The 27,885-nt window shown below is 35.4% G+C and overlaps 2 protein-coding genes across 2 annotated transcripts; both read left to right on the top strand.

Moving 5' to 3' along the window:
- The first annotated feature begins 11,019 nt into the window (after nucleotides 1–11,019).
- Nucleotides 11,020–15,008, top strand: LOC128674323 (loricrin-like). The gene is made up of 2 exons (XM_053752817.1): nucleotides 11,020–11,144; nucleotides 12,839–15,008. Exons 1-2 carry the CDS (start codon nucleotides 11,133–11,135, stop codon nucleotides 14,480–14,482), a joined length of 1,656 nt encoding a protein of 551 aa, XP_053608792.1. The 5' UTR covers nucleotides 11,020–11,132; the 3' UTR covers nucleotides 14,483–15,008.
- Nucleotides 15,009–23,951: 8,943 nt separating this feature from the next.
- LOC128674178 (uncharacterized) lies at nucleotides 23,952–25,586 on the top strand. The gene is made up of 2 exons (XM_053752568.1): nucleotides 23,952–24,085; nucleotides 24,268–25,586. Exons 1-2 carry the CDS (start codon nucleotides 24,068–24,070, stop codon nucleotides 25,135–25,137), a joined length of 888 nt encoding a protein of 295 aa, XP_053608543.1. The 5' UTR covers nucleotides 23,952–24,067; the 3' UTR covers nucleotides 25,138–25,586.
- Nucleotides 25,587–27,885: the final 2,299 nt, after the last annotated feature.

The following is a 27,885-nucleotide window of genomic DNA, read 5'->3' as shown; positions in this document are numbered from 1 at the left end:
CTTTATACATTGAGAACATGTGTTCTCATTGAGAATTTCATGCATGTGCCATATGGAACATGCTTGAAATTCTTGTCTTTTTATAGTTCATGTAATAGAATTGATACTGTCGACACCAAGAAACTGGTAGATGGTAAATTCAACTTTAGGTTTCAATCGATATTATTGCAAGGTTTTTATAGTATTACCACAACCAACTTATGCCATTTATGCTTTTGCTAGTTTGGAACGCATTAACCTCTCTCTCGTATCTGGGCGTTTTCCCGCTTTCTTCCTCAGTTGTTAAGCGTCGGAGCCCAGGATCCGCATTTCTACTTTTGCGTCTTCACTTCGCACGGTCATCGGCTTCCCTAGTTGTCAGACCATTGGCACGGATATCATCCTTGACGACATCAAGCAAGCCAGGCTTTGTCCCTTCTGCCAGGGCCAGCTGGGAGCCGCATAGCCAGACATTTGTTCCCTACGTAATTCGTTCGTTGAGAATAATCGTGGTGTCAGAGATGGTTCACTAGGCTCTGCATTACCGATCACTAGCGCTCGAAAATTAGTGAGAATATCGATAGGACTATTTATATTATATACTTTCTCTTCTACACCAGGAAGATATAATATTGATGATTATTATCCTGGAATTAACACTGAAGTGAAGCTCCGACAAGCGGCCAGTTACTTCTAGAGTGTGTTATCTAACTGGTATCTTATTACGAGTCGCCTAAATTCATTTATTTAGAAACGGCAGCGTGTTTTACATTGCACTGTTGTTGGAACTTGGAACTATGACCTCTTATACAAACTTGTTTTACACCATGGTTCAGTTCCGACGACTTTGCATTTTCAGAGTAAGCAAGCATAATCTTGTTGCGAATTATATACAAATGTATACCGATAAGATTTTTACATCCTAAACGAACCTAGTTTAAAACCGCCTTAATCCAAATAACAAATAAGTATGTTGAAGAATTAATGCTTAAAATATTATGGCTTAATGTATTTGGTATTAGATAGATAAATAAAACATTTATCTACATAAATGGATACACATATTTGATGGTGCAACTCACCCTGTCCCTTAGTAGCCTCGTACGACATCTGCGGGAACATGTGGAGTGGTCTTATTCTAAGACGGGAATCACACACCGACTTCTTATGCACAGTAATGGATACTCACTTAGATTTGAAATATAATTAGCGTCTGTAAGAATACGCACATAATAAATTAAACGCTTTTACCGCACCACGTTACGTGTGAAATGTAACGCAGGGCTGGCGTTATGTGATGGATGAACTTACTCACATAAATTATTTATTACGCTCATTAGTAGCTCGTCTACAATATTCGGCTTCATTTAATGTGCAACCATGCACAATTGCACAATAAATAAATAAATATATTAGGTCAGATCACACAGATTGAGCTAGCCCCAAAGTAAGTTCGAGACTTGTGTTATGGGATATTAACTCAACGATACTATATTTTATAACAAATACATATATAAATAAACATCCAAGACCCGGGGCCATCTGAAAAAGATCATTTTCCATCATGACACGACCGGGGATCGAACCCGAGACCTCTCGGTTCAGAGGCGAGCACTTTACCACTGTGCCACCGAGGTCGACACATGCACAATGTAGTTTATTTTATTTAGCGTTTTTAGCGAAATATTTATTAATTTATGTATACAAGGTATTTAGTGGCAGGCGCCTTAAACGCATTTAAAAGTTATAAATTTTTCATACGAATGCACCAATACAACACCAATAATTTTTTCATACGAATGCACAAATGCAATGCAATACAACGGTATCAGTATACTTCTGATTGTTGTTAGTGCTTACATAACTTGTATAATTTATTATCCATATTACTGCATTATGAATAACTTGGTACATTGTTATCCAATCAATAATTTTAAATGCGCATAAATTGCCTTTAACAAATATTTGTCGTGGAAAATATCTATTTTTATACATTTTTAGTTCCGTAGTGAATATGGAGTCGTAGTAATTTGGCCATCTGCCGGATTTCTAGATTAGGAGAAAAGTGATTTGAACTATTAGATACTTTCTATACTAAATGGGGTTCTGCGAAACTTCATACTTCGATTTTGTTATACCAAACATCTTATTGCCATATTTTCATAGTACAATGCGATGTTTTGGTGACGCGATGTTATGATATTACGACTTATTAGAAGTGAGAAAATTAAAGCAAAAATATTAATCGAGTATTCGAGTGTGGCAGCAGGTATTATAAAAAAATATTTTCCTGAGCGCTACTTATTACCTGTTTCTAGGTGGTTTCTGAACCATAATTGTACTTCGCCAATCTTTGATTCATAAGTGATAGGAATCTTTCCCAAAAAATATACTTATTTATATGATTACTTAATCTTATTATATCAATCATAAATCAGTTACCAAAATAAAATAAATTCGACTATATTGCTTAGATTCAACGAATAACGCTCGTTACTATGTGTGTTTCGAACATTACATATGTTTCAAATACAATAAAGAAAAGTATAAAATTTATAATAAATTCGGCTACATTGCGCTTAGATTTAATATAAATTTAAAAATCATCTCTTGAATCTAAGAAATGTAGTACGGCTTTACGATAATTTTAGTCAGTTTCGTGAAAGCGTTCCGGTTTGTTTTGACATGCTGTATGTATCATTATAAAAATACCTCTTTTAATATTGTGTTCTTGAATAGAATTGTTAATGAACAATTACATAACTTACAGACTTTTATAAATGTGTTATCATTCATTCGGTCAGTTATTGGAATGATTTCATGCTGTCTGAAATGATTATAAAAAAAATTTCGATTTGGTTTTGCAGTGACTTCACCCGTGTGAAATGTAGTCGTTTTTTCTGCTCTAGTAGAGTACATATTAAAGTACCTATTTAGGTCTTGAATACAAAGAAATGTTAACTTAATTGTTACTTTAAACAATTCGGGAATTATATAACTGATTTTAATTTTATTTTAAATGAGAGAATGTATTTACGTAATAAATTAACAGTCCGCCACATTTTTCACAGTAAATGTTATAAATCTCAAGCGCCTCTTTATATTGTAACTAGTTGCATTTCTGGGCTTCTATTCTGTGGAAATTTTGGGTTAAAAATATACTTATGTTACCTCCTGAGTAACATAAGATTTTTAACCCAAAATTAGCGTTTGTAATGTAGCTTCCTATTTGTGAAAGAATTTTGAAAATCGTTTGAGTAGTTCCTAAGATTATCCTTAAACACAAACTTACAATACACTTTACTAATTATTATGTATCATAATATCCTTACATACTTATTATAAAAAGAAGTCTCACTGTCTCAATGAACGCGACAAACACAAAACTATAATATATAAATATAATGTTATATAAACAGGACCTATGCGTGTGTTAAATAAAATTAACAATGACAGCCGATGCGGTTCAATAACAAAGGAATGCAATTTTTCACGTTTGTTGCAAAATTGACCACTGATAACATGTATGTGTAGTGTCCAAATTAGGACAGCAATAAATAAATACATTTGCATTCTAGTATTATGAAATGACTTTATACTAGTAGTGGCGTATCTACAATACCATAGGCCTTAGTGAAAAAATCTGGGGTCCTATTGCGACGTCCTCTCTCTTATCTTGGCGTGTTTAGGGCGCATTCGGAGCTGTGACGCCAAGAAGCTCGGGATCGGCGTAAGTATGGACCTTAAGGAGATAAGTTATGTCAGAATTGAATATTAACAATATTTTTTACCTTCTATGTTGACAATTTTAAATCCCAAAAATATATAAGAGTACATAGGTTTTAGATTAAGGTCGTGAGTTCAGATAGGCACAAGCTCCAGACGGCACGATATCATAATCTGGTCAACGATAAGGCAGCTGCTGTGACTACTTACTGGTCTGTTGTCTTAAGTATACTAATCTTAAAAGACTTGTGTAGACCGGAAAATTACGTAGGGATCAAATGTCTGGCCATGCCACTCCTGTTTGGCTCAGGCAGAAGGGACCAAATCTAAAAAAATAAATAAATATATTAGGACAAATCACACAGATTGAGCTAGCCCCAAAGTAAGTTCGAGACTTGTGTTATGGGATACTAACTCAACGATACTATATTTTATAACAAGTACATATATAGATAAACATCCAAGACCCGGGTCAATCAGAAAAAGATCATTTTCCATCATGACCCGACTGGGGATCGAACCCGGGACCTCTCGGTTCAGTGGCAAGAACTTTACCAATGCGCCACCGAGATCGATCTAAGAAATGCTGGTTTGATGTCGTCTAGGATTATATGTGTGATATATATACATAATGGTCTGACAACTAGGGATAGGTGGAGACTAAAAAGTAGGATAACGATACCTGGACGCACGCTCAATGACTATGAAAGAAACCTGGAAAACGCTCAGATAAGAGAGAGAGAGAGATACTGATCTTGGAAGTTTTGGAACACGATCTATACCTAGCATACATTTTATAGTTGGAAACGCAGCGCAGTGATGCATTTTCCAACCCGAATTTATGCGTGGTGCATCGCTAGCTATAAAAGCAATAAAGCGATGTTGAATCTCACGCTCCGTACATACAAACATCGGAGCAATTTATAGTTATTTTATATATGGAAAGCGGTATAAACAAATTGAATGCTCATGTAAAATACATGTAAATTCACGAACTGAATTTTTATTGCAATTATTCGTAACTAGTAAAAGTGGAATATGTTGCTCTTCAACTATCTCTCCACTCCAAAAGTCACCTAATTCCATTCCATGTTCCATTTTGATGTGTAAGAAGGACAACAATATATAATAAATAAATATATTAGGACATACCACACAAATTGTGCTGGCCCCAAAGTAAGTTCGAGACTTGTGTTATGGGATATGAACTCAACGATACTATATTTTATAACAAATACATAAATAAATAAACATCCAAGACCCGGGCCAATCAGAAAAAGATCATTTTCCATCATAACCCGATCGGGGATCGAACCCGGGACTTCTCTGTTCAGAGGCAAGCACTTTACCACTGCGTCACCGAGGTCGGCAAACAAATTCGAATCATTCTCACTAGTTCCATTGGCAAATAGTTTCATGGAACAATTGAGTTTTTTTTTTCTCAGTAGTTCTATTGCTTGAAGTAGTAAGAATGAACTACCAATATATTATGTGATAAGAAAGATAAATTCCTACTATTAACTACTTACAGATATGCAATTATAGTATGCTCTAGGGCCTAATTTTGTGGCAATTTTGCGGTGCTAAATCTTAATTTATTTGAAGTCTATTGCACCTCAAATACATATGACAATACAATAGCCACAACTTGATGCTAAGTATCGTCTGCTAGTGCGCTTTTGAGACATTTGGAGAAGATGATAGACGGGGGTGCAAGTAATTATGTATTAGATACGATAAATATCGTATGAGGAAATGTTTAAAAGTGAACTTTACTATATGTAAAAGTATCTCTAAAATATACAGTTTTATTTTATTATTATAGGTATAGTAGGTCAGATTTTTGATTTCTAGTAACTTACTTCTGAATTTCCTCAATATTTCTTCAGATCAAACTGGTAGAGATTAGTATTTTAAAATGTCTATCCAGTTAATAAAATAACTAATGTTTAAATATAAAATAAACATAAAAATAACGTACGTGCAGTGCCTAAATCAAAGAGACATGTATTTGGGTAATGTTAATTTAAATTTAATACTTTATGTAACAAAGGTAGGTTAATTGTTATACAGGTTTGCTGTTTTTCTTTATTTCCTTTATTTATTTTTTTCAGAAAAATATTCCTTTTCCCTCTTTCTATACTGAATCTGATTTGCATTGTGTTTCGAAAGACGCACTCGATCGAATCCCACATTATCCAGTAGATTTCAAAACGGCACACTGTGGTACGAATGTGTCATCAAATAATTGAATATAGAATGAACATTTAGATGATTTCTTCAGCTCGGTCGATTATTATGGAAAAGCAAAATATTTTGTTTTTTTTTTTTACATACTTGCTCTATTTTGTGTCAAAATATTTGAAAATCTGGCTGGTTTTAAATACCCATCCCGTAGCACTGTAAACAGTAGCCATAAGTGTCATCTCTGTAATCGATATTACGTTTAATCGAGAAGGAAGACAAAGTTGCGTGTAGACTACACGTGTTATTATTAAGGCGCAGCTTAAACGAAGTTGAAGCTTTTATTTGAAACATTTTATATCCTATAAAATGTTTCAATCGTGCGGTTTATAGTAACATATTGAATTTTTTAATGAGTAAATTTATGTCGAAGTACATAAATAAGGGAAATTGAGAATTTAAAAATCATAGGCATAGCCGATATCTTCTAGAGTATCAGTCTGTTGCTTGCATATAAGTAGAGGTCAGTAGGCTGAAAGTAAATAAAACTTTACATTAAATACACATTATTCTATATATATCATTGGCCAAAGGACTTAATCCTTAACCTAACAGAGGTACACAATAGGTTAGTTATACAGTCGTGGACTGCACTTGGGCTATTACCGCTTTAAATGAAGGTTACGCAACGTTATATAGCTAACGGCTTCACAGCTGATCGTTTGGTCCAGTGTGTAAACAAAACTGTTGTTTGTCAAACGTGGGAAAATTTTTGATTAATAAGTTACTAGTATAGGTGTTGCGGCCAACCGAAAAGTTGAAATCGTATTAACGTAGATTTTGATCTTAAAGGGCCTACGGAGCTTGCCTATTGGTTTAATCTTCGTACAAAACTGAATACCGTAGGTTTCTATTCAAACAACTTTTTCAAAATTTTCACTTACTTAAAAATGTACACTTTGCTAAGTTATAAAAAGTCTAAATGTAGCTATCGTAGCCGAGTACAGTAGAGTGCGGCCCCATTATTCAGTCGTGCTCCGTAGTTTTAACGTTCTTCGACAGACAACGCATAAATTGTATTTGTATTCGACGTACCTCATTGTCAAAACCAATGGAGCACAACGGAGCTGTAACGTGCTGCGTCGTCTTAATGTAGCACGACGTAGGCCTGGTTCAGAGTGTATCTTTGTTATTAAATCATATCTTAGGATATCTTATCTTGAAAAAATAATAAAAAAGTACTTAAGAACTAATCGCCGACAAGAAACGAACTACTTATTTTAGAACTTAACAATGGTCCATTAGAAAAGTGTCGGTACTAACATTTCTGTATTGCCGGTACTGACTTTTTGTATTGCCGATAAGTACACGATAATTTTCTATGTTTTTTGGCGTTGGCCCCGCCCTAAAACAAGACAATTCTATATTCTCCGTGGACGGGGACAAGAAGCCTTGACCACTGATAGGCAACGACAGTAATATTTAGAGGGCGGCCGGTTGTATTATCACAGCCAAATTTACAAAATTTTAAGGTATATTTTGTGACCTGAGCTCAGGGGCGTGGCAGCCAATAATACTCGGAAGACATGAGGATAAGAGAGATATTTCTATTTACAACCCAGAAGTAAGAAAGTATAACATCATATAACAAAGTGATTATATATGTATAGATTTCTATGTAACGTAATATCCAGTGAGTTGATCGGACGTTAAGTATCTCGCCTTTCACTGGAAGGTCTAACCTCAGGGTCTTCCCAGTCATTAGAGTTACAGGTGACGTCTAAAACAGACTTTACGATGAAAAATTATCTATGCGCTGGTTTTAATTTGAATCGTACGCAAACAAATTGAAGAATTATTAAGTAAGAGAAAAACTGATTATATCGTAAGCAAACTAATCAAATTCAAATTCAAATTCAAATTCAAATCATTTATTCAGAAATTAGACCTTCATAGGCACTTTTCCTCGTAAATTTTTATATTTATAGTTATTTCTCACAAGCTACAAACTACTGGCATTTCGGAACAACCACTGCTAATGAATGATTAAGTAAGAAAATCTAATTAAGCTATTATAATTTATTTGTAAAGTTTTACTTGTATATTCCAAAGGTAAATAAATCAATAATTTCTCTGATAATGTTTTAACTCCTTACAAAAAAATTGTTCAGCCACGCGAATGAAGTCGCGAGCGTCAGCTAGTGAATAGTAAAAATAAAAAAAGAAGATTCCGTTTTGTCAACATTTTGTCATTTTTTGTCATCGATTACTTTGGATACCTACCGACTTTGTTAAAATCAACTTGTTTTAGACAAAGACTTGTGTTAATGTGTGCCACTAAATCAGTATGGTAATTAGTATTTGAATACTGGACTGGGCTGAACTTGTTGACGCACATTATGTAACATACACATATATATGCTATGCTTAGGACTACATTTGTTACGTGTCAATAGGTTTTATTTGCATAGGTACACCGATAATAGGTATAATATAATACATTACACATTATATAGTATAAAACAAAGTCGTCGAACAGACAGAAGAAGACATTAAAAACTACGCAACGGATTTTGATGGGGTTTTTTTTATCATATATAAGTGATTATTCAAGAGGAAGGTCTAAGTATAACATGTATAATATTGGATTGTACCCGTGCGAAGCCGGGGCGGGTCGAAGTATGCACCCGTGGGAATATTATGCGGGCGAAGCCGCGGGCCTAAGCTAGTAAAATATATAATGACACCAATATTTGACCCGGCGGTCAATATCGGATGGTTTTAAAATCGTCTTATCAGATTGGTTTACTATTTACCATACAACTTCGAATTTATTTATTTTGTTTTATTTATAACACACTAGCAGCTCATTAAGCTGATGCGTGCGCGTCTTGAAGTTTGGAGATGTTATCCAAACTGTTCTTAAAACGGTTGACTGAAGGCGCAGTGACAACATTCTCATTGAGTTCCAGTCTCGAATCACACGATTGGATAGAGGTTTATTCTTCGGTTTTCCTTTTGCCGAATGCCAAGAAAGATGCGTAAAATAAACGGCAAGAAAATTATTCTACCAATTACGATTTACTATGAAATTTTTCAATTATATATTTTAAGTATTTGTTTTATTTTGTTATTAATGCTCATATTTTAATTTCTTCATTCAAGTTTTTATAAAAACATGTACATGAAAATTATTAAAAAAATTAGTTAATATATTAACACGCGTGATATATTTAATGTATTTAGCGAAAACTGGTTTATTCAAATCACTTTTACATTTGAATTCCTATTTTCTAAATGTAGATATTTTTGTATGATTCAAAATTGAGCCTATTTCTTCCGATCTATGCTCTTGCAACTCACGTTTATGTGAGCAGCAATCAACGATCGATGCACCAATATGATAGTGACGCAATGGACTACTTCCGTCGCATTCGGAATTGCTTTTACGCCGGACAAAAAAACAACAAAAACGTTTATGCCTCATTTGCACCCGGAAGTAAACTAAATTAAATTAAGATTGGGCGTAAATCATTATAGTCTAATTTTATGCCAACGTGTACGTTACGTCTGTGGCTTAGTAGTTCCGTTCTACAACCACTATATATCACAGGATGTAGTAGGAAGTGACTAAGGGGCACCTAGCCTAGGCAGTAGACAGGTAACAATAGCATTTCCAAGGAGGCATCACGTCATGCAGGCGGTCAGTTGTAAAAATCACAGCCGATTCTTCAAAATGTTAAAATTAAATTTTTACACTGACCAGGGCTTCGTGATCTCACAGTCTCGCACGGGACCGGCAATAACCGTATATTATAGAGAGAGAGAAGGACGTATACGCCCAATTTACGTCTGGTCCATCTCTAAACTCACGTTACCTCAACCGCTCCAGTAATGAAAGGCTTTTATTTAATTTTGGAATATAATCAAGCCTAAATACATGAGATATTATTTATATATTATTAAATCTATTTTCTCAAGAGCATCTTAGAGTATCAACAATTTATAACATTTTAATATAATTAAATGTGTCCATCTGAATTTATATCTTGACTTACTTTTCCATTCAATACATTAACATTGCACTAGTGTAGGTGTGCAACCAAATATAATTAGTAGAATGATGAAAATCTATTTCATTTCCATAGGAGAATCTCCCATAGATGAGTGCTGAGTGCCTCCCCGTTCCACCGACCTGGTCTCCGGTTGGTAGGAGGAGCGAGAACATATTTCCCCATTCCTCCGATTAAATGTATTTTGTTTTTAATCACTTTCTTTTACAATCACGAGTATAGACATTTATCTATGTATGATTCCAGGTTATACTCCAACTCACGGAGTACGAATATATCCGCTTAACCTTTTTATCACAGGGATGAATTAGCTCAACTTTGTTTATATCTTGTACAAATCTTTGATTTAAACGAGAGTTTACAGTGGTAAGTCATCATCATTAGCCATTTAAATGATACTAAACTGGCAAATGTATGGATAAGGAATTTGGGCCTTGACCCACCATAACCATATGAGGTTGGTGGAAAACAATAGGGTCCAACTTAACATGTCTTCCGATACATGAATGAGCTCGAGATAAAAAGAGTATCAAGTAATTAACTGCTAATATCGCAGGTTGAGCGTGAATCACAGCGCCATCGGATTCTTCAACAAATTATCAGCAATAAAAATTAACTAAATAAATCGAATTATGTTCCCCAGAATTTCGTTTCAATCTAAATCTGTCGACCACAGATCAACAAAAAAGGAAAATCCAGCAATACTAATGCCGTCATAGACAAAGTGATAAAATTTAAACACTTTGACAGAACTGTCTCAAAGCTAATATGAAAAGTGTGATTTAAGATTAACATTTTACACAGTTCTGTCAAGGTGTTTAAATTTTCTCACTTTGTTTGTGACTGCAGTGTGCGATCGATAATAATAACATGAAATATAAGGTTGTAGAAATAGATAGATGATCCAATTCACCGATAGTGCCAAAATCGTTCTAGTGACACGAATTCCGATGCACCAAACTGACCATTGACGCAACATCCACTTCCGTAGCATCTGTTACAACCGCAAGTCCTCCCGGTGAAAGGGTCTTCTACCCTCCCAGGAGTTGAACACAACACACTCTCTTATAAATTCGGTGAAAACACAGCAACGTCACATTCCCAATTCGGCCGCTGTACCGGCCGATTGTGTGTTTAGTTTCGACGGTATCGGCATCCAAATAAGGCAAAATGAAATTTACGGTGAGTGTAGTGAAGTGACGTGATGTGACGTGTTTTTTAGTGGCTAGGATGCAGTTGCTGTCTGTTTGTTTTACGCGGATATTGATGTGATAACGTTAAAATTTGAACAAAAATTGTGTGTTTTCGTATGATCAAATTCCGAAACTTTGTGGATAAAAAGAAAATTTAAGCGATTTTCACAACATGTTTGAATTTTCATCAAAATCTCTCAAAATGTTTCATGTAAAAATCTTTCCTAGCATATTATCGCGCTATCAATATTGGTTAGATATTAATCATAATTTTAATTATCGAAATTCAATTAAAGTAACTTATGTTTTTTTTATTATTTAAATAAAGTATTTAATTCCATTTCACTACATAAAATTTTAGACAGAAATAGCATTCAGATTAAAAAAATATATAACATCTAGATATTCAGTATAAACAATTTAAAATCTATTATTCTTTACATGCCATGTAAATTTCAAGAAAATGTGATAGCAAAAATAGTTTTATCGGTATCTTAACGGTAAATATATAGTTAAATAATAAACCGCATGCTTGTTTGCAGTATTGTAAGCAGTAATATATAAAAAAAAACTTTAATCAGTTTACAAATGTAGAAAACGTTTACAGATTACAATCTCAAAGTATGTGAGCATATTTAAATTGTAAAATAACTTAATGACATCGATAACTCAGGCCATCTAAGTAATTATCTCAAGAGTATGTATTAACTGCAACCACAAGTGTAACGAAAGGCATGTGTAAAGTAAAAGTGGCAAAAGTGAAATCAAATTTATAATGTGGGTCTTTTAATCCGAGTAGCAATGCAGGTGCGTTTACTGGAGTAGCCACTGATCTGTGATGGTATTTTTAATACGCTACTTGTCTTTGAGAGCAAAGAAAGGCGAAGATTTTAGCCTGTTTTCATATCAAGCAACGACAAGAACAAAACATCGTGTTACGAAAATAGTGAAACAAGGTGTTCGGAATAATAAAATCCAGGAGCAATATGGAATTTTGAACACACATAGACTCACCCTTTGTTGTGGTACACAATAAAAAAATATGTACAAAATAAGTAGGTACTTAGTTTGGTTTCAAAATTAGTAGATTTTGTTGCAAAAGTTACCGAATTCTTGTTTGGAAAATCATAAGATTGAAATGTATCATTTTTATATTGATAGTAGTGACGTAACAGCCTAATTAATAGAACAAGGCTGATTCACATTGCAAGTTTTCGCAGAAATCTCAAAACCATTTCACGTAAAGAACATTACATTTTCTTATCGATCAACCACACTTGTTTGAATGAATGGACTTATTTTGTCGAGCGTATTAAGATTGCTACAGTTCAGTGACTGCGGTGCAACCAGTTTGGGCGTCGATCTCATTTACATCAACGAAAGTGAAAAAAGTATTTATACAGAAAACTCGTCCGCCACGTAACTGTCGGCGACGTGATGCAGATTGGACGGAATTTTGATTAGCTGTCGTAACACACGTTGTCTTCGGAACTTTAACCGAAAATAAATCTGAAAAATATAGTTTCTTAATTATTTTTATTGTTTCTGGATCTATACATAACTTGTATAAATAAATTTTAATATAGTGACGATATATGAAATATAAATACTTGACATTATTCTCAAAGTTAAATGAATTTGTTTCTAAGTTGAAATTATTATAGCATAAATGTCTGTTTCCAGGTTGCATTCATTGCCATTCTGAGTATAAGCTCAACATGGGCTATAGAAGTCAACAAGGTTGAAGACCTAAAAGACAAAAGAGAAGCTCCCGTCGGCTATGCATCACAGGGCATACCAACTCACAGTTACCAATCCCCAATCGGGCATGATGGCGCCAATTCCATCAGTGTTGGTGCTGGCTACAGCGTGGGAGGTGCCAAGCCATCTTACAGCTTTGGCGGCCACTCCGCGGCGCCACTCCAGTTTGCATCTGAAGGCCTACAACCCAGCGGCCATGCTACAATCAAGCTTCCTCCCATCACTCTTCAACCAAGCCACGGGCTAGCTGCTGGTGACCTTTCTCAGCTCATGAATCAAATTTCTCAAAGCATCAACTCTGGCGCTCTCAACCTTCAATCAGCCGGAGGTGGTGAATCTTACGGGTACGCGCAAGCTGCTCCTCAAGAACATGGCGCACAAGAATTATCTCTTCCTCAATACACATTTGGAGCCCCGAAACTGCAACAGTATACGTTTCCAGACCAACCACAAGTAGCAAGTCCACCATCTTACGCAGCTGGCACCAAAGGCCTCGGGTCTTACGGCTCTACTGGCCCAGTCCTTTTCACTCCTTCCGACTCCCAAAATAATGCCGCGTCTTTGCAGAATTATGCTCCTAGCTCTGGACAATCACTTGAAGGGTTAGGGGCTGCTTTGTCATTAGGCGCTGCTCCCAGTTCGGGTCATAACTATGGCGGTGCTTTGATTCCCGCACACTCCCTCGGTGAGGGTGCTATCTCTCTCGGTGGATCTGGACATAACTTCGGTGGAGCTGTACAGTCTCTCGGAGGAGGTGGTCTCTCTCTGGGTGGATCTGGACATTCATTAGGCGGATCTGGACTCTCCCTGGGTAGACATTCTGTAGGCGCCTCTTATTCTCTGGGAGGTTCCGGACATTCTCTAGGCGGACTATCGTTAGGTAGCTCCGGTAACTCGTACGGTGGGTCTTACAAAAATTTGTTGCCAAGTAAGGGATCTTTCAAGCCATCTGCATACATAGGATCGTCTATTCAAGGTGATGCTAGCCATGGATTGTCAAGCTTTTCTGGTTCTCACGGAGCTCCATCATTTGGTAGTTACAGCAGCGGAGGACACGGTGGTTTATCCCTTGCATCATTGAGTCATGGATCAAGCCTAGGTGGACACGGATCTAGTCTTGGAGGCCACGGAGCGAGCCTTGGTGGTCACGGAAATGCCTTCGGGGGATCGTCGGGAAAATATCTGGCGTCGTTTGCTCCTTCGAAATCCGAAGGCTTTGGTAACTTAGAGTCCGTCGCTAGCTTTGGTTCAAGTGGACACTCATCTTCTCCTGGTAACTCTTACTACTCACCTTCGTCATATAGCCACTCTAACAATGCACACTCTGCATCTTCCTCCAGTCCAAAATACTATGTGCCGTCGAAATATTCTTCTAGCTTCGGCGAAGGCAGCTCGTCGTATAAATCTCCTAGTGGCCATGGAGCTTACAGTTCCTTCTCTTCTGGACCAAAATACAGTTATGGACGCCAAAACCGTTATCCTCATGTCAAGGACATCGAAGGATCTTATAGTGAAAATTCTTATAATACGATCAAATACAGCGAGGAGCTAAAACCGCGCGCTTAATAAATAAATTTGTAAATATGTCGAATTATTATACAAAAAGAGGGCTTAAAATGTAGATTTTCCTGTAAATATAGGTAGTGATGTGGGGCTGTGATCGTGGTGCGAGTGTAGACATGTCCCAGTTAAAGATTACGGTGTTATTTATTTGGTATTTTTCCGATAATTGGGAGCGCGGACACATAGTGTTTATATATTTAATATTGCATAGTTTCGGTGACCGTGATCGTAGTAGATATTTGCAGAATCAAATTATAAAGTCCCAGTTACCAAAACTGCAAGATTCTTGTATGTCTTGATTTGTATCTTTGCTTTAATTGCGAAGTATTGTAGGAAAAGCTTCCTTTCTTATCGCTGAGATAACGGGCTAGATATGAATGATTACTTGTGCCTTTGCCACTTGCCACTTTATGAAATCTATGTACCTCTAATCAGTTATGCACCGTAAGTTTCTGTAAATAGGTAGTCTGTTAGCTATTTATTATAATGTTTATTTGTAAGACTGTTTTCAATAAACTTGTTACCGTGACGTTTGCCTTATTTATCATCCTACTAATGTTATAATTGCGAAAGTTTGTGAGGATATATGCCTGTATCTTTTTACTCTTTCACGCAAAATGTAATCTAAAACATAGCCTGAATAACACACAAAGCACTTTTATCGGAGTATATTATAATATATTATATATAATTATGTGTTATTTTAGATAATTTGACGACCTCGGTGGAGCAGTGGTAAAGTGCTTGCCTCTGAACCGAGAGGTCCCGGGTTCGATCCTCGGTCGGGTCATTATGGAAAATGATCTTATTCTGGCCTGGGTCTTGGATGTTTATCTATATAAATATGTGTTATAAAATATAGTATCGTTGAGGTTAGTATCCCATAACTCGAGTCTCGAACTTACTTCAATGAATTATGAAGTATAATTGTTATATTAATTTTTACCATGCAAAGAAACTTATTTAGCTCCCGTGGCGCAGATTCATCGGTATAAATGTAAAATAAGTTTCTTTGCATGGTTTAATTTTTACCAAATTATACTTCATAGTTCTCGTAACAGAGTTTGTTAATAACGAGATGAAATTCTGAAAACAATTGCTTTATTCAAATTTTCAATTTCTCCAAGATGCACAGCGCGTGAAGGAAGAAAGTGCATATATTATTTGTTGTTTATGTTTATATTTGCATCTGAAACCCGTGTGTCCACTAGACATCTTTCCTCTTAAATCAATGATGCAAAGAACGAATAGTCAATTAGGGTCCACAATGATCCATTAAGGACAGCCAGTACTCCAAAACAGTGGCCGTCATGGGGATGGGGATAGGAAAACAAGAAATCCGCTAAGAAATACTAAGTATATTTATAACTAAACGGAAAAATATGGAATATGTAAATAGTTAGAATTGATAATATCTATGAAACATTTTGGATATATTAAATAAATAAATATTTTATAAATATATTAGGACAAATCACACAGATTGAGCTAGCCCCAAATTAAGCTCGAGACTTGTGTTATGGGTTACTAACTCAACGATACTATATTTTATAACAAATACATATATAGATAAACGCCCAAGACCCTGGCCAGTCAGAAAAAGATCATTTTCCATCATGACCCGACCGGAGATCGAACCCGGGACCTCTCGGTTCAGTGGCAAGAACCTTACCACTGCGCCACCGCGGTCGTCAATATTGGTGGTTGCAATACGAAAGCCCAGCCAGTAATTTTACAAATGAAAAGATGTTCATTATGTTTTAAATTTAACGTGTCTTGGACAAAATGCAATATAAAATAGCCATAATAATAATAATATTATGTTGTTTATGATTCCCGAGTGGATACATCCGCAGGAAATAAGGTATATTTTTAGATGCGTAGTGGTTTCACTCGGAAGAAAGTGATGGAAATTGTAAACACGGTTGCGCGCGTCAGGTTGCAAGTAGCATGTTAACTGACGTGAAGTGTTGCGTATAGGCCCGGGCGTTGGTGGTAATGCCCGGGCCTAAACCATCTCTGTCACGTGTGAGATGGGTGAGAGGAATGGCTTTTTGAGGTTATTTTTAGATCATGTTACATTTGAGATTAGTTATGCAATGGTAACTAAAATATTCCATTGTGTGTAGGTTTTATGATCATGCAATGCTATGTATGGCCGAATTTTTTTGCAGGCTTCTGTCTAAAAATATCCACGACACACAAAAGTCTCTTCTACGACATCTCTTCTTCTCTATCTCTTTTTAAACAAGATGTATGTAAACAATCCGTGAATAACGTGGTTGATTACAAAATTATGTAAACTATTTGATTAAGTCTCAATTTTTATATTCTATTTATTTTGTACTTGTTTGTTGTTCCGTAATAAATAAATAAATAAATCTCTTGTACGATATCTACCAATAAGATTTAGTATATTTTTTTACCCTTGGCTTTTTTGGCTTTTTTTGGGTGTTTACATTTTATCATGATCATTATAAGTTAAAATGAAGTGTCATTTTAAAATGAATGCATATCTCTATGGCGAAAACGTATAGTATGCACAATTCTACATTCAGAAATGACACCAGAAATAAAAAGTCTTGACAATTAATAGGAAACAACATCATTACCAAAAAGTAGTAATCACGTAAAGAAACACATGTTATACCGTGCCTTTCTCAATGTATAGACCAGAGCACGTGTGCTAATGTAATTGTAATTAGTTTATGTAATGGGTGTCAAGAATGTATGCAACAGTGGCGTTGTTTGTGGTTACATTTGTGAATATTTTGTTTAGATTCTTTAGTAGTGGTAGAATATAAGAAATCCATGTCCGAACTACTATATAAACTACTAACCTACTATTATAAACTACTAGCGGCCCGTCCCGGCTTCGCTCTGGTAGAAATATAACACCTAAACCTTCCACTGGAACCACACTATCTATTGGTGAAATCCGCATGAAAATCCGTGCAGTAGTTTTTGAGTTTATCGCGGCAGACAGACAGACGCGGCAGAGTACTTTGTAATATGTAAGGATTAAACTATATAAAATATTATACCTATATAATAATAATAGTATAGATGATTTTTTGCTACTCACGTTTTTTGCCTCATTATGAAGTGACATCAGCCATTTCATTATATCTTCAACACTGTGCGAACAGTGAACAGTGTTTCAACGGTCATGGTTTGAGCGCATTGAGCACAAATTGAATCATCTGCACAGCTTCCGAATTCTTAGAACCTAACCTATTAATAAATACGAAAGTTTTTGATGTAGTTATGATCATGTAAGATACACTAACTAGGTAACTAGAATAGTATAGAGTACTTTTTAGCATGTGTAATTTTCGTGGTTGAATAGGACAATTTCATATACTCCCGTGGTTATTAGATTCCATCATGCTCTCATTTTATTCCAGTAGACCCTCACACCGAACAATTGTGGGAAACAGGCGTGATAATGGAGTGATGAGAGTGAGTGGAGGTCTCGGGTTCGATACGATAATATATCGCATATTTACATCATCATACAAAATTGATTTGTTATGTTTTGTTACAGCAAATTAGAGTTTCGTGGTCACTGTGTCTCTTCATTATCAACTTGTACGTAAAATGCGGCTGGCTATTAATAATAAAATGAAAAAAAATATATTACTTTGGGTGACCATAACCACTGCAATAAGAAAGTTTGTCGGAGTAGCGAACTTATAGCCGTCTCCACATGTGGTCGAACAGTTTGACAAACATTGACGTATTCGGTATACATTGCTGGTTTTTCATTGCTATAAAAAACATTCATACTGATATGGCAATGTACATACATATATTTATCATGTGCCCAAGTTCGACGACAGTGTGGAGTTGGCTAATGACAACTCCACAATAATAAAATCAATATACATATATACGTTATGTAGCCAGGATTTTATCCCATACGGGTTACAGAGCCAAGAGTTACAAGCGAAGAGATGACGGGTTGATGTTACTGGTTTTCTGTGGGGGTGGTAATGTGCCGCCCTCGACAAAGATTTGTGCAAAAGGATGGGATACCCATTGCCCAGCAGTGAGACACGTCGATAGAATACGAGTCATGCCAACTTCAAATGAAGGCGAATGTGAGCAATTTAATTATTCACAAAATACTTTCGATTACCACTCACTGCATATCACTACATACTGTCAATGTAGGGTCAATGCCATGGCACATTGTTTAGTCGTGCTCCGTTACGTCGACGTAGCAGATTGCGGCTCCGTTGTGATCCGTTATTTTTAATACGTTATGACACGTGCGTTGACGTACGTCGAAACTTCAAACAATTTCTGCGCTGTTTGTCGATGGAAGTCAAAATAACGGAGCGCAACTCGGAGAGGGAGAGCCTAAAACCATGGAGTTAGTAGGTACTCCGAGTACTTCCTCCGAGTACTAAATCCATGCCTAAAACACAAAGTTTAACTAGCGACACCTATAGGTAAATCCCTGCACTAATCGACAGTGAAAGGCGACGCAAATGTCGAGCGCTTCGCTGCATAAAAGTACAAATCGACTTGCATTTTTAAATTCAATTCATGTCATATAGGTGTCGCTTCATTCGCCGAATCGTTTTAAATCGACTTAGGTATATACATAGCTGGTTGTCCCATGCATTGATACAAAGCTCACATTAATAACCAGTATTGTATAGTTGTGAGCAAAAGCGTATGAATGCCAGCTTCGTACTATTGGCGAACTCCTTTTCGTTAATTCTGGATAAGTTACCAGTCCGAGTTATATTATTAGCGATTTTGAACACGTAATAATTATGTGGTCAAGTCGCAAACGCAAATAAAATATTGTTTCGAGTATACCTAATTATTATTTTATCATGATGTGTGGTCTATAGTGAGTGGGTCTTATTTTAGTACTCACCACGAGTATAGTGCAGAATATAAATGGCTTCATTGAATGTAATGTTTTATTTAAACGTCGGAGGTCCAACCATCTGTTGGACAAATCAAACAAAATACATGGTAATGTTCAAAGTAAAATTTCTGTTCTAATTTAATTGTCATACAACTGAGATTTTTGTAGTACATTACGACTCCATCACAATATATCTCGTTATCAAGGTACATAGTGGCGTGCGGTTCTCACTGATATTCTGCCGTTTACAATGTGACACAGGGATATAAAGCCTTAACAGCTGATATGTAATAACTGAATTCCCAAAACATCAACATGTTTAGCAAGCAACAATCTACAGAGTCATCGAGAACACGCAAGGATAAGAGAGAAAGAGAAAGAAGAAAGTATCAAGCACTGCATTAGCTGAATTTCTGGCCGGATCTTCTCAGACGAAATCTATTATCTGTTAGTTATCTTAAGCCAAAGTGATAGCAGCTAAGTTATGTGACGAATTCAGTTGAAGAAAGTCACTCGCTTCGAGCGAAACCTAGTAACTTCCAATACACGACATAACTATGGTTACTATAAAATTTTCGGCCGTAATAATAAATTCAAGAGTGCTTCCAAAGTGTGAAATGTAGTTTTTTTTGCATGATTATTTTCATATTATGAGAACATGCCCTGTAATAAATGTAAATATACCTTCGTTATGTAATGTCGTAATGATTTACATATTCACATGATTTTTTTGTACTACGGACGAAAGTTTTGATAAATATATTTTTTTATTGTAGACTCGCCCAACTATTATTAAAACTGGCTCACCGGGGCTTTGCTCCCGTGGGAATTACGGGATAAAAAGTACCCTATGTGTATTCCATTCCATATTCCATTACCATACCAATAGATTTTGTGCGAAAGAGTAACAAATATACACACAAAAATCCTTACAAACTTTCGCATTTATAAGTTAGAGCATCCTCTGTACAACTGAGAAAATCGCATTAAATTCCATCCAGTAGTCTTTACGTTTTGCGCGAACAAACATGATATAGATAGAAGATAGATAGATATAGATTTCGTAATGACTACATGATCTACATTCAATTTTGTTTAATTATCATTGCAAGTGTCAGTAGCAATTTATTAATGGCAACCAAAAGCGGAAGTATATCATACACAAGACAGTTAATAAACAAGTACAAATTACTTACAAGTACTTAACCGGCCAGTTTGTATGGACGGATCTATAGTCGGTGCTCTTTTGTATGGTGCGCCAAGTTGACTGGACTTCAATAAACGGTTTAGTTTAAGTCCATACGTTTTTATATAAGAATATTATTATTATATAGAGGTATGTATGAACTGATTTCAAAAATTCTTTCACCATTTGTAAGGTACATTATCCAAGATTGCTATATGCTATATTTTATCTCAAAATTCCCACGGGAGCGAAGCCCCGGGAAACATCTAGTATAAGAATACTATTCTTGTCAGTAAATTTATTTTTCATGATTGGGGCACAGGTGTGCCCCCGCCAAGACGAGCCAAGCTAAGCGTAAGGGCACTAGGTACCTACCTTTTCCCGTTTTTCGTCGTATTTTTGTACCCTCGTAACTTTGGTTTGTTATTTATTTCCAAAGCTTTTTACTTTCGACATAATGAAATTTGGTTGAAATTCCTAGTATTCTATATTCAATTAATTCTTATTTTAGCTAAGCTAATGCAATCATTAGGTCACACAAGATGGGACATCTTTGTGAAAAAAGGTTGTTCTATTTTTAAAAGTATTTTTGCTTTTTTTTTGTGTTTCACTCACATATTCGTATTTCTTGACAAGTACCTACATCTGATTTTATGCAAGTTGGGACAAGATTTCTTTCTTCTTAAGGATTAATAAAAAAAATTGGCTAAAACTAGACATTTACTAAGATTTCAGTCTGGACTTGACGATCTCTGGTTATGCAACTAAATTAATTAATCTCAAGTAGATGAAACTGTCGATACGATGTGAAGTATTTTTAAATGAATGGTCTATTGGAACCGCTTACGGCAAGGTTTTTGTAAACACCTGCTTGTAACCGGAAAGATTCAGCATTAATGTTTTGATGGAATTGTCGATTCGATCTAAGGTGATTTTAATGATAGCTGTAATAGAAATGCTTACGGCAAAATGTATTATGTATTCACATCTGTTTAGAACCGGAAATATTCTAACTTGTCGATGTTTTCGTAAACTAAATATTATAAAAAAGATGATACATTAAAATTTTACATTGTATTGGTGAAGACAATTTATTTTCAGGCTGGAACCACACCTTATAGAATAGAGCCAATTTAGAATAGGATATAGAAGCAATCTTGATAACTGATAAACAGCAGCATTCCCAAAGAAGATTGATGCAAGCCGGTCGTAAAATTACAGCTAAGTGTTCAAAATTTAAAGTTTACCTTTTTACGCGAACGCTGGACTTCGAGGCGTCACATCTGATGAAAATTTAATGACACGAGGATGAGAGAGTTCAGACAATTTATTTATTGGCTAGATTCTTCGTCTTTTTTTAGAGACCTTTATCAAAAATACCAACAACTAGATCGAAATTATTCTCACTTTTTTTTATTGCTATTTTCTTTGCAGAAAGTTATAATTGCACCGTTCAGTAAATTAGACCTTTTATAAGGCCTTGAACATTAAAAAAGACCACACCCAATCACTCTAAATTGCACCTGCACTATCATTTCATTTGGCATTCCATATAAGAATTAGATAATCGAAATTCTTCTTAATGTAATCAACAATGCTAGCAATAGTTATAACGATCCATCACTCGCGTCTTATGTATGGAATGTTGACTTAAGTTAGACACGAGAATAAAACTACAACACCACTATTAACACCTTATACCTAATTACGATCACTTTTTAGGGTTCCGTACTGAAAGGGCAAAACGAAACCCTATATTACTAGGTCTGTCATCAGGCTGTATATCATGAATAGCTATAGGATAGTTAACATTTTGCAAAGATGATTTATTTATATGTATTACATATTATAAAACAAAGTTCTCTGGCGCTGCTGTCTGTTCGCGATACAATCAAAAACGCATTCATGTGATTTTCACCAATAAGTAATGTGGATCCTGAGAAAGGTTTAAGTGTATAATTTATTATGTTTTACTCGAGCGAAGCCGAGACGGGCCGCTAGTATAATATTCTGGCATAATAGGGACCAACACTGTTTGAATGAGTTTCTTTCGGCATTTCTTCTCAGCAGTGGTTGTTCCGTAATGCTAGTAGTTTGTAGCTTTGGTAAATATCATTATTAATTTAGAATATGACGTGAAAAAGTGACTGTGATTTGTGTGTTTGACTGTGAGTGATTTTACTCACGGTTTCTCCTTCATAAATTTTCGACTGAAAATGAAATTAAGAAGCCTTCTCACGTCCTTCTCCTTAACTATATATATATGGTTGAAATTCCTAGTATTCTATATTCAATTAATTCTTATTTTAGCTAAGCTAATGCAATCATTAGGTCACACAAGATGGGACATCTTTGTGAAAAAAGGTTGTTCTATTTTTAAAAGTATTAAATGAAATTAAGAAGCCTTCTCACGTCCTTCTCCTTAACTATATATATATGATAAATTTCAAGACGATTGTTTAGGTAGATAAAGCATAAAGAAGTTATAAATAAATAAATTGACGGATCCCTTCTCGCGCGAGTCCGACTCGCACTTAGCAGATTTTAATAAGGAGTGGCCACTCATCTTACACTTGTGAAATAAAGAGCGATTGATTTCAACTGGGTCAGTGGTTCATTGTATCCTTGGATTGCGAAAGTTAATAGGAAAAAATTAATAGGTTTTATTAGTACTTTATTTAAATTCTTCATTGCTAATAGTTACAGCCATCAATTTATATAATGAGATGACTCAGGACTCGACAGAACAGGTTAGATTCCCGCTAGTCCTGAATTTTTTTATCCCATTATTTAAATTCGGTTTATAAAGCATGTGTGACCAGCGTATACAAATAAAAAGTGGCTTATATAATGTGTAATTTAAAGTTTTTATCCGTAAACGTATTACCTATTAGCCTTACATCTGACGAATTTATTAATATAGCTACAAAAATAAACGTGCAATTGAAGCACTGACAGTTGAAAAGAAGAACGAATAAATGGTCGAATATTTCTAACAAACATTTTTGGTCTTAATAAAAAATAAAATAAAGAAAACATTGCCCACTTATTTATTCTATATTTTATATATAACATCTACATAAACTATGGACTAAATTAACTGTAAATATGACACATGTTAAATGAAAAATGTAAAAAATATATTTAGCCATCTTGAGGTTACTATATAAACCATGCTTGCACTAGACCCAGCCTTAAAACAACTATAAAACACAAACTAGCAAACGACAACTTATGTTTGAGATTAAGAGTAATTCGAGAAGGAAGCGCGTCTACCGCATTCAGTTTCCGTTGATAGGAACTCGATCTCTCAAACTGGATACAGGACAAAGACCTAGCGGTCATTCCCTCGATCTGGACTAGAGGAAAGTTGTCTATACTCGCTCATATAAATGCGTGAACTTGATACATTCCCGCACTTTTCCGCGCGCAACTGTATCGAGCACTTTTCCTCTCGGACATAGATTTTCCGACGAATAATGTAATTACTTGTGACCGTAACATCGATATAACCATGGCGAAAATATTCTTGGTAAGTTTATGTAATGATAATGAAACAAGGAAGCGACGTGATTTTAGATAAATTGCGTCTCGAAGTCGGTTTACCGTTCCCAGAATGGTGTAATGCAAATATTGCATTAGCGAGTTGATTGATTGGGTTCCCCGCCTATTGTGAGTTAGTGTGATGGATCGATAATCAGGTGGTCGTTTCAGATAATCATCGCTTTCGCTGCTCTAGTCTGCGCCGAAGAAGATGTAGAACAGAAGAAACGAGGAGCCGTAAAGACTACCAGCCTCAATTCGATCCCAACGGGAGTTCAAAAGCCGGACTACACTTACAATATCTACTCGAATCCAAGCGGAGGACAAAGCAGCTCACCGAGTTATCAATCGCAATCAGCGTATCAGTCTCAAGTGCCTAACTCCTTCTATCCTAGCCAAAACAACCAGTACTACACCTCAGACACTCCCACAGATTCCTCTTACCCCCAACAACCCCAAATAAACCTTATCCCACCGACAACACCTTCACAATTTGTTCCCTTAAACTTTGTTCCAAATTCTGGTTACCAAGCTAAATACCAGATCATCCCATCGAAGAATTCCCAAGGGAACATTCAGCTGGCAATCGTGCAGCAACCGTCGAACTACCCGTCTTCAGTGCTCCAATATCCCAATTCTTTAATCTCTTCAGCTAGTCAAATTTCGCAACAGAACAGTCCTTTCGGCGGAATCCCTAATGGTTACTTCAATATAGCTCCCAATTATCAACCGTTTGCTTTTGGCGGACCTCAACTTGGCCAATCACCAGCTATGGTATTAGTGCCTCAAGGCAATCCTTCGTTGTACAACAATCTTCTGTACCCTAATCCTGTACAAAGTTTTTACAACTATTACCCTTCAAATTCACAAGGTAAGTATAGTGTGTCGTATGGTTCCCAACAGGCTTCTGAAGCATCCCAGAGCTCTCCAAAGGAAAGCAATGATGGCCAAAATCTTGAATATGCGTCTTCAGATGTAAATCCCAGTTATAAAAACGCGTTCACACCAAGTCGTGGCTCGTCATATACCAAACTAAAATGATCGTATTCTTAATTAGGAAGCGCATTCACTAATTCTGTCCCATTTAAACTGCCAATCGGCATTGGGCTCACGTGACTGATCATGACATGGTCCTCTTTATCCATCCAACATGATGGCTTGTGCCCCAGTAAGGAAGTTATATGACTATAGATAATGTAGATTTTACTAAAATACTGACATAAAATCTATTAAACAAAACTTATTTTGCGTATGAAAATAATTATAGAGTTAATAATAGTTATGTCTGAGAATGTAACGTGAATGATTGCTTATAAACTGTAGTAACTACTTAATCACCATGTAGATAAATCTCTTTGTTATGTGTATTTCGTTGCCATTTTAACCAATATTTATTAAGCTCTGGCAGACTGGTTTAATTTATGTTACAAATTGTTATTTGTTGTTTGTTAACTATTGTTTGTAATTAAATAAATTCGTCAGCGGTGTTATTATTGTTTCATTAGTTCAATCCTTTCTACTGAACTAATTTTATGTCATATAAAACAAGAAATTATACCCTACAATTTGAATAAGAATGGAATAATGTTTACGATGGATGGCAGAATTATATGCATATAAAGTCTAAGGGTGAGTTGCACAGTCAAATTTGACGTTGATTTTAACCAGCGTGTCGCTGACATTTAGACAAAATGGCGTACTATACGATTCTCTGCGCACGTTAAAGTTGACGGTGACCCACCCTTATAATATTGAAATATCTATTTACAAAAGACTAAAATGATTTAGAACCTTAATCAATAAAATAATGTCAAAGGACGGCTAATGAGTAAGACAGGGTAACATCATAGGCACCCTAGTGCCGGTTATGACTAAATAAATAAAAACAACAAGAATTTGAGCAAATCGACTGTACTGATTCAAATAGAAAAAAAACTGGAATTATATTTTACTTTCGGAAAGTTGATGAAAAAAATAAATTTAAAAAAATATATAATAATATAACCGCATGCAAGTTATCTTACATTATGAACCTTAGACCAGCGGTAATAACGGCGAATTTGATGTACTGTCAACAGTACCACCTACTAAGTAAAAATATAATAGATTTAGTCACCACCTCAACAGCTCTGTAATTTAATAGAAATTGCGCTTCAATGGGCTATCTTTAGAATGAATCGCTTTGAATACTCTCATTGTTTGAAACTGGGCGTATTTTGACTAAGAGTTGATTAAATTTAGAAAATTGATACTCTTAAATGTTGCTTCATGCGCCATTGGGCAAAACTATCGAGAGTAGAGACAAAATGTAGGGAGGCAATAAAAATCGCGTTGTCTCAGAAGAGGATCGCAGAAGTTGTGGTTGGGTGGAACCGCTAAATGCACTGTTTTTTTTTACAAAGTTATGAAGGAATGTGTGACGATTCTATGTGTATGTTTCACATTACAATGTTCACTGATACTACAATTGTAAATTATGTAATAACATTAACCAATAGGACAAAATAAATTATGCCAAAAAGGGACTACGATTAATAAAAAAAAAATAATACTTTTTCACGTTAGTCACAAACACGCAAAAACACGTGAAATATCCGATGTGTAATTTCTGTACTTATTTCTTTTAATGGAAGTGATGATGACGAGATGCCAAGAAACATTACACCCATTTCGAAAATGATATTTATTTATATTGTTATGTTACATCACAATACGATGACGAGAGATTGTAATTAGAATATTTCTTGACAGGACGACACAGTATGAAAGCCTTGGTTTGGGGAGAGGTACCCACAGACAAGGAGTTTTCGAACTATAACCTGAGATGGACATATTTTCATTGCTTCGACCGATTTTTACGGACAAGAGAAAATTTTTTATCAGCATGCGAGTTGCCTAATGATAAGCAAACACTGCAGCCCATGGACACCGGATAGATTTACAAAAAAAATTGATATCTGAGCATCTAAAATAGTAAAGTAGCACCATATTTTTAGAATATTTATTTTAGGTGTTCTAATAATTATGATTTTGTTTCATTTAAGTGAGAGTTTCTTTTGCCTTTTTTGCATTCGCTTCATTTGCGCCAAGTATGTATGTCTCAATCTGCAATCGATTTGGCCGAAACATGACGTGTTGAATGCAATAAGATCTAAAAAAACTTGTATCAAAAATTACACTTTAGTAAAAGCTTATTTACGTCCAATAGTTCGGTTTGGTAATTATTAATGTGGTAATAGTTTAAAAATAATTATTAATATTGGTTTTTTTTTTAAATCGTGAGTGCTTAGGACGTGCTTCACTTAATAAATAAAGGCACTTTATCATTATTTGATTAATGAACAGATATTTTTATATTAAATTTATACCATAATTGATGTCTATTACTGAACACTTTATTAATCTTCTCGCAATTGCTATAAACAATTTTAATAATATAAATGTGAAAGTGTGTTATTTGTTGTCCTTCTTTCACGTCAAAACGGAATAATTAATGAATATTATTTTTTTTGTGTGGAGATAAATGTAAGGATGGAAATAATGAAAGCCTGTGGTGAAGTTTGTTGCGCTTCTTCTTCACCTGCACCTCGGAAGTCTGCAGTAGAGTTAGTGTTAAGTATTTTTTTACGTAAATAAGTGACACATAACAGCCTAAGTTGAAAGAATTTCGAATAGAATTGATATTAGCTAACAGCCGGTTGTCATATAAAATTACATCATTATTTTAAACTAGGTACTAATGATAAATAAATTTATACTTTCTACGCCAATTATTGTGTTGATAACGGC

This window comes from Plodia interpunctella, chromosome 12 (assembly GCF_027563975.2).
Source record: "Plodia interpunctella isolate USDA-ARS_2022_Savannah chromosome 12, ilPloInte3.2, whole genome shotgun sequence".
NCBI classification, from domain to species: Eukaryota; Metazoa; Arthropoda; class Insecta; order Lepidoptera; family Pyralidae; genus Plodia; species Plodia interpunctella.
This window is presented reverse-complemented; position numbering and strand designations above follow the sequence as displayed.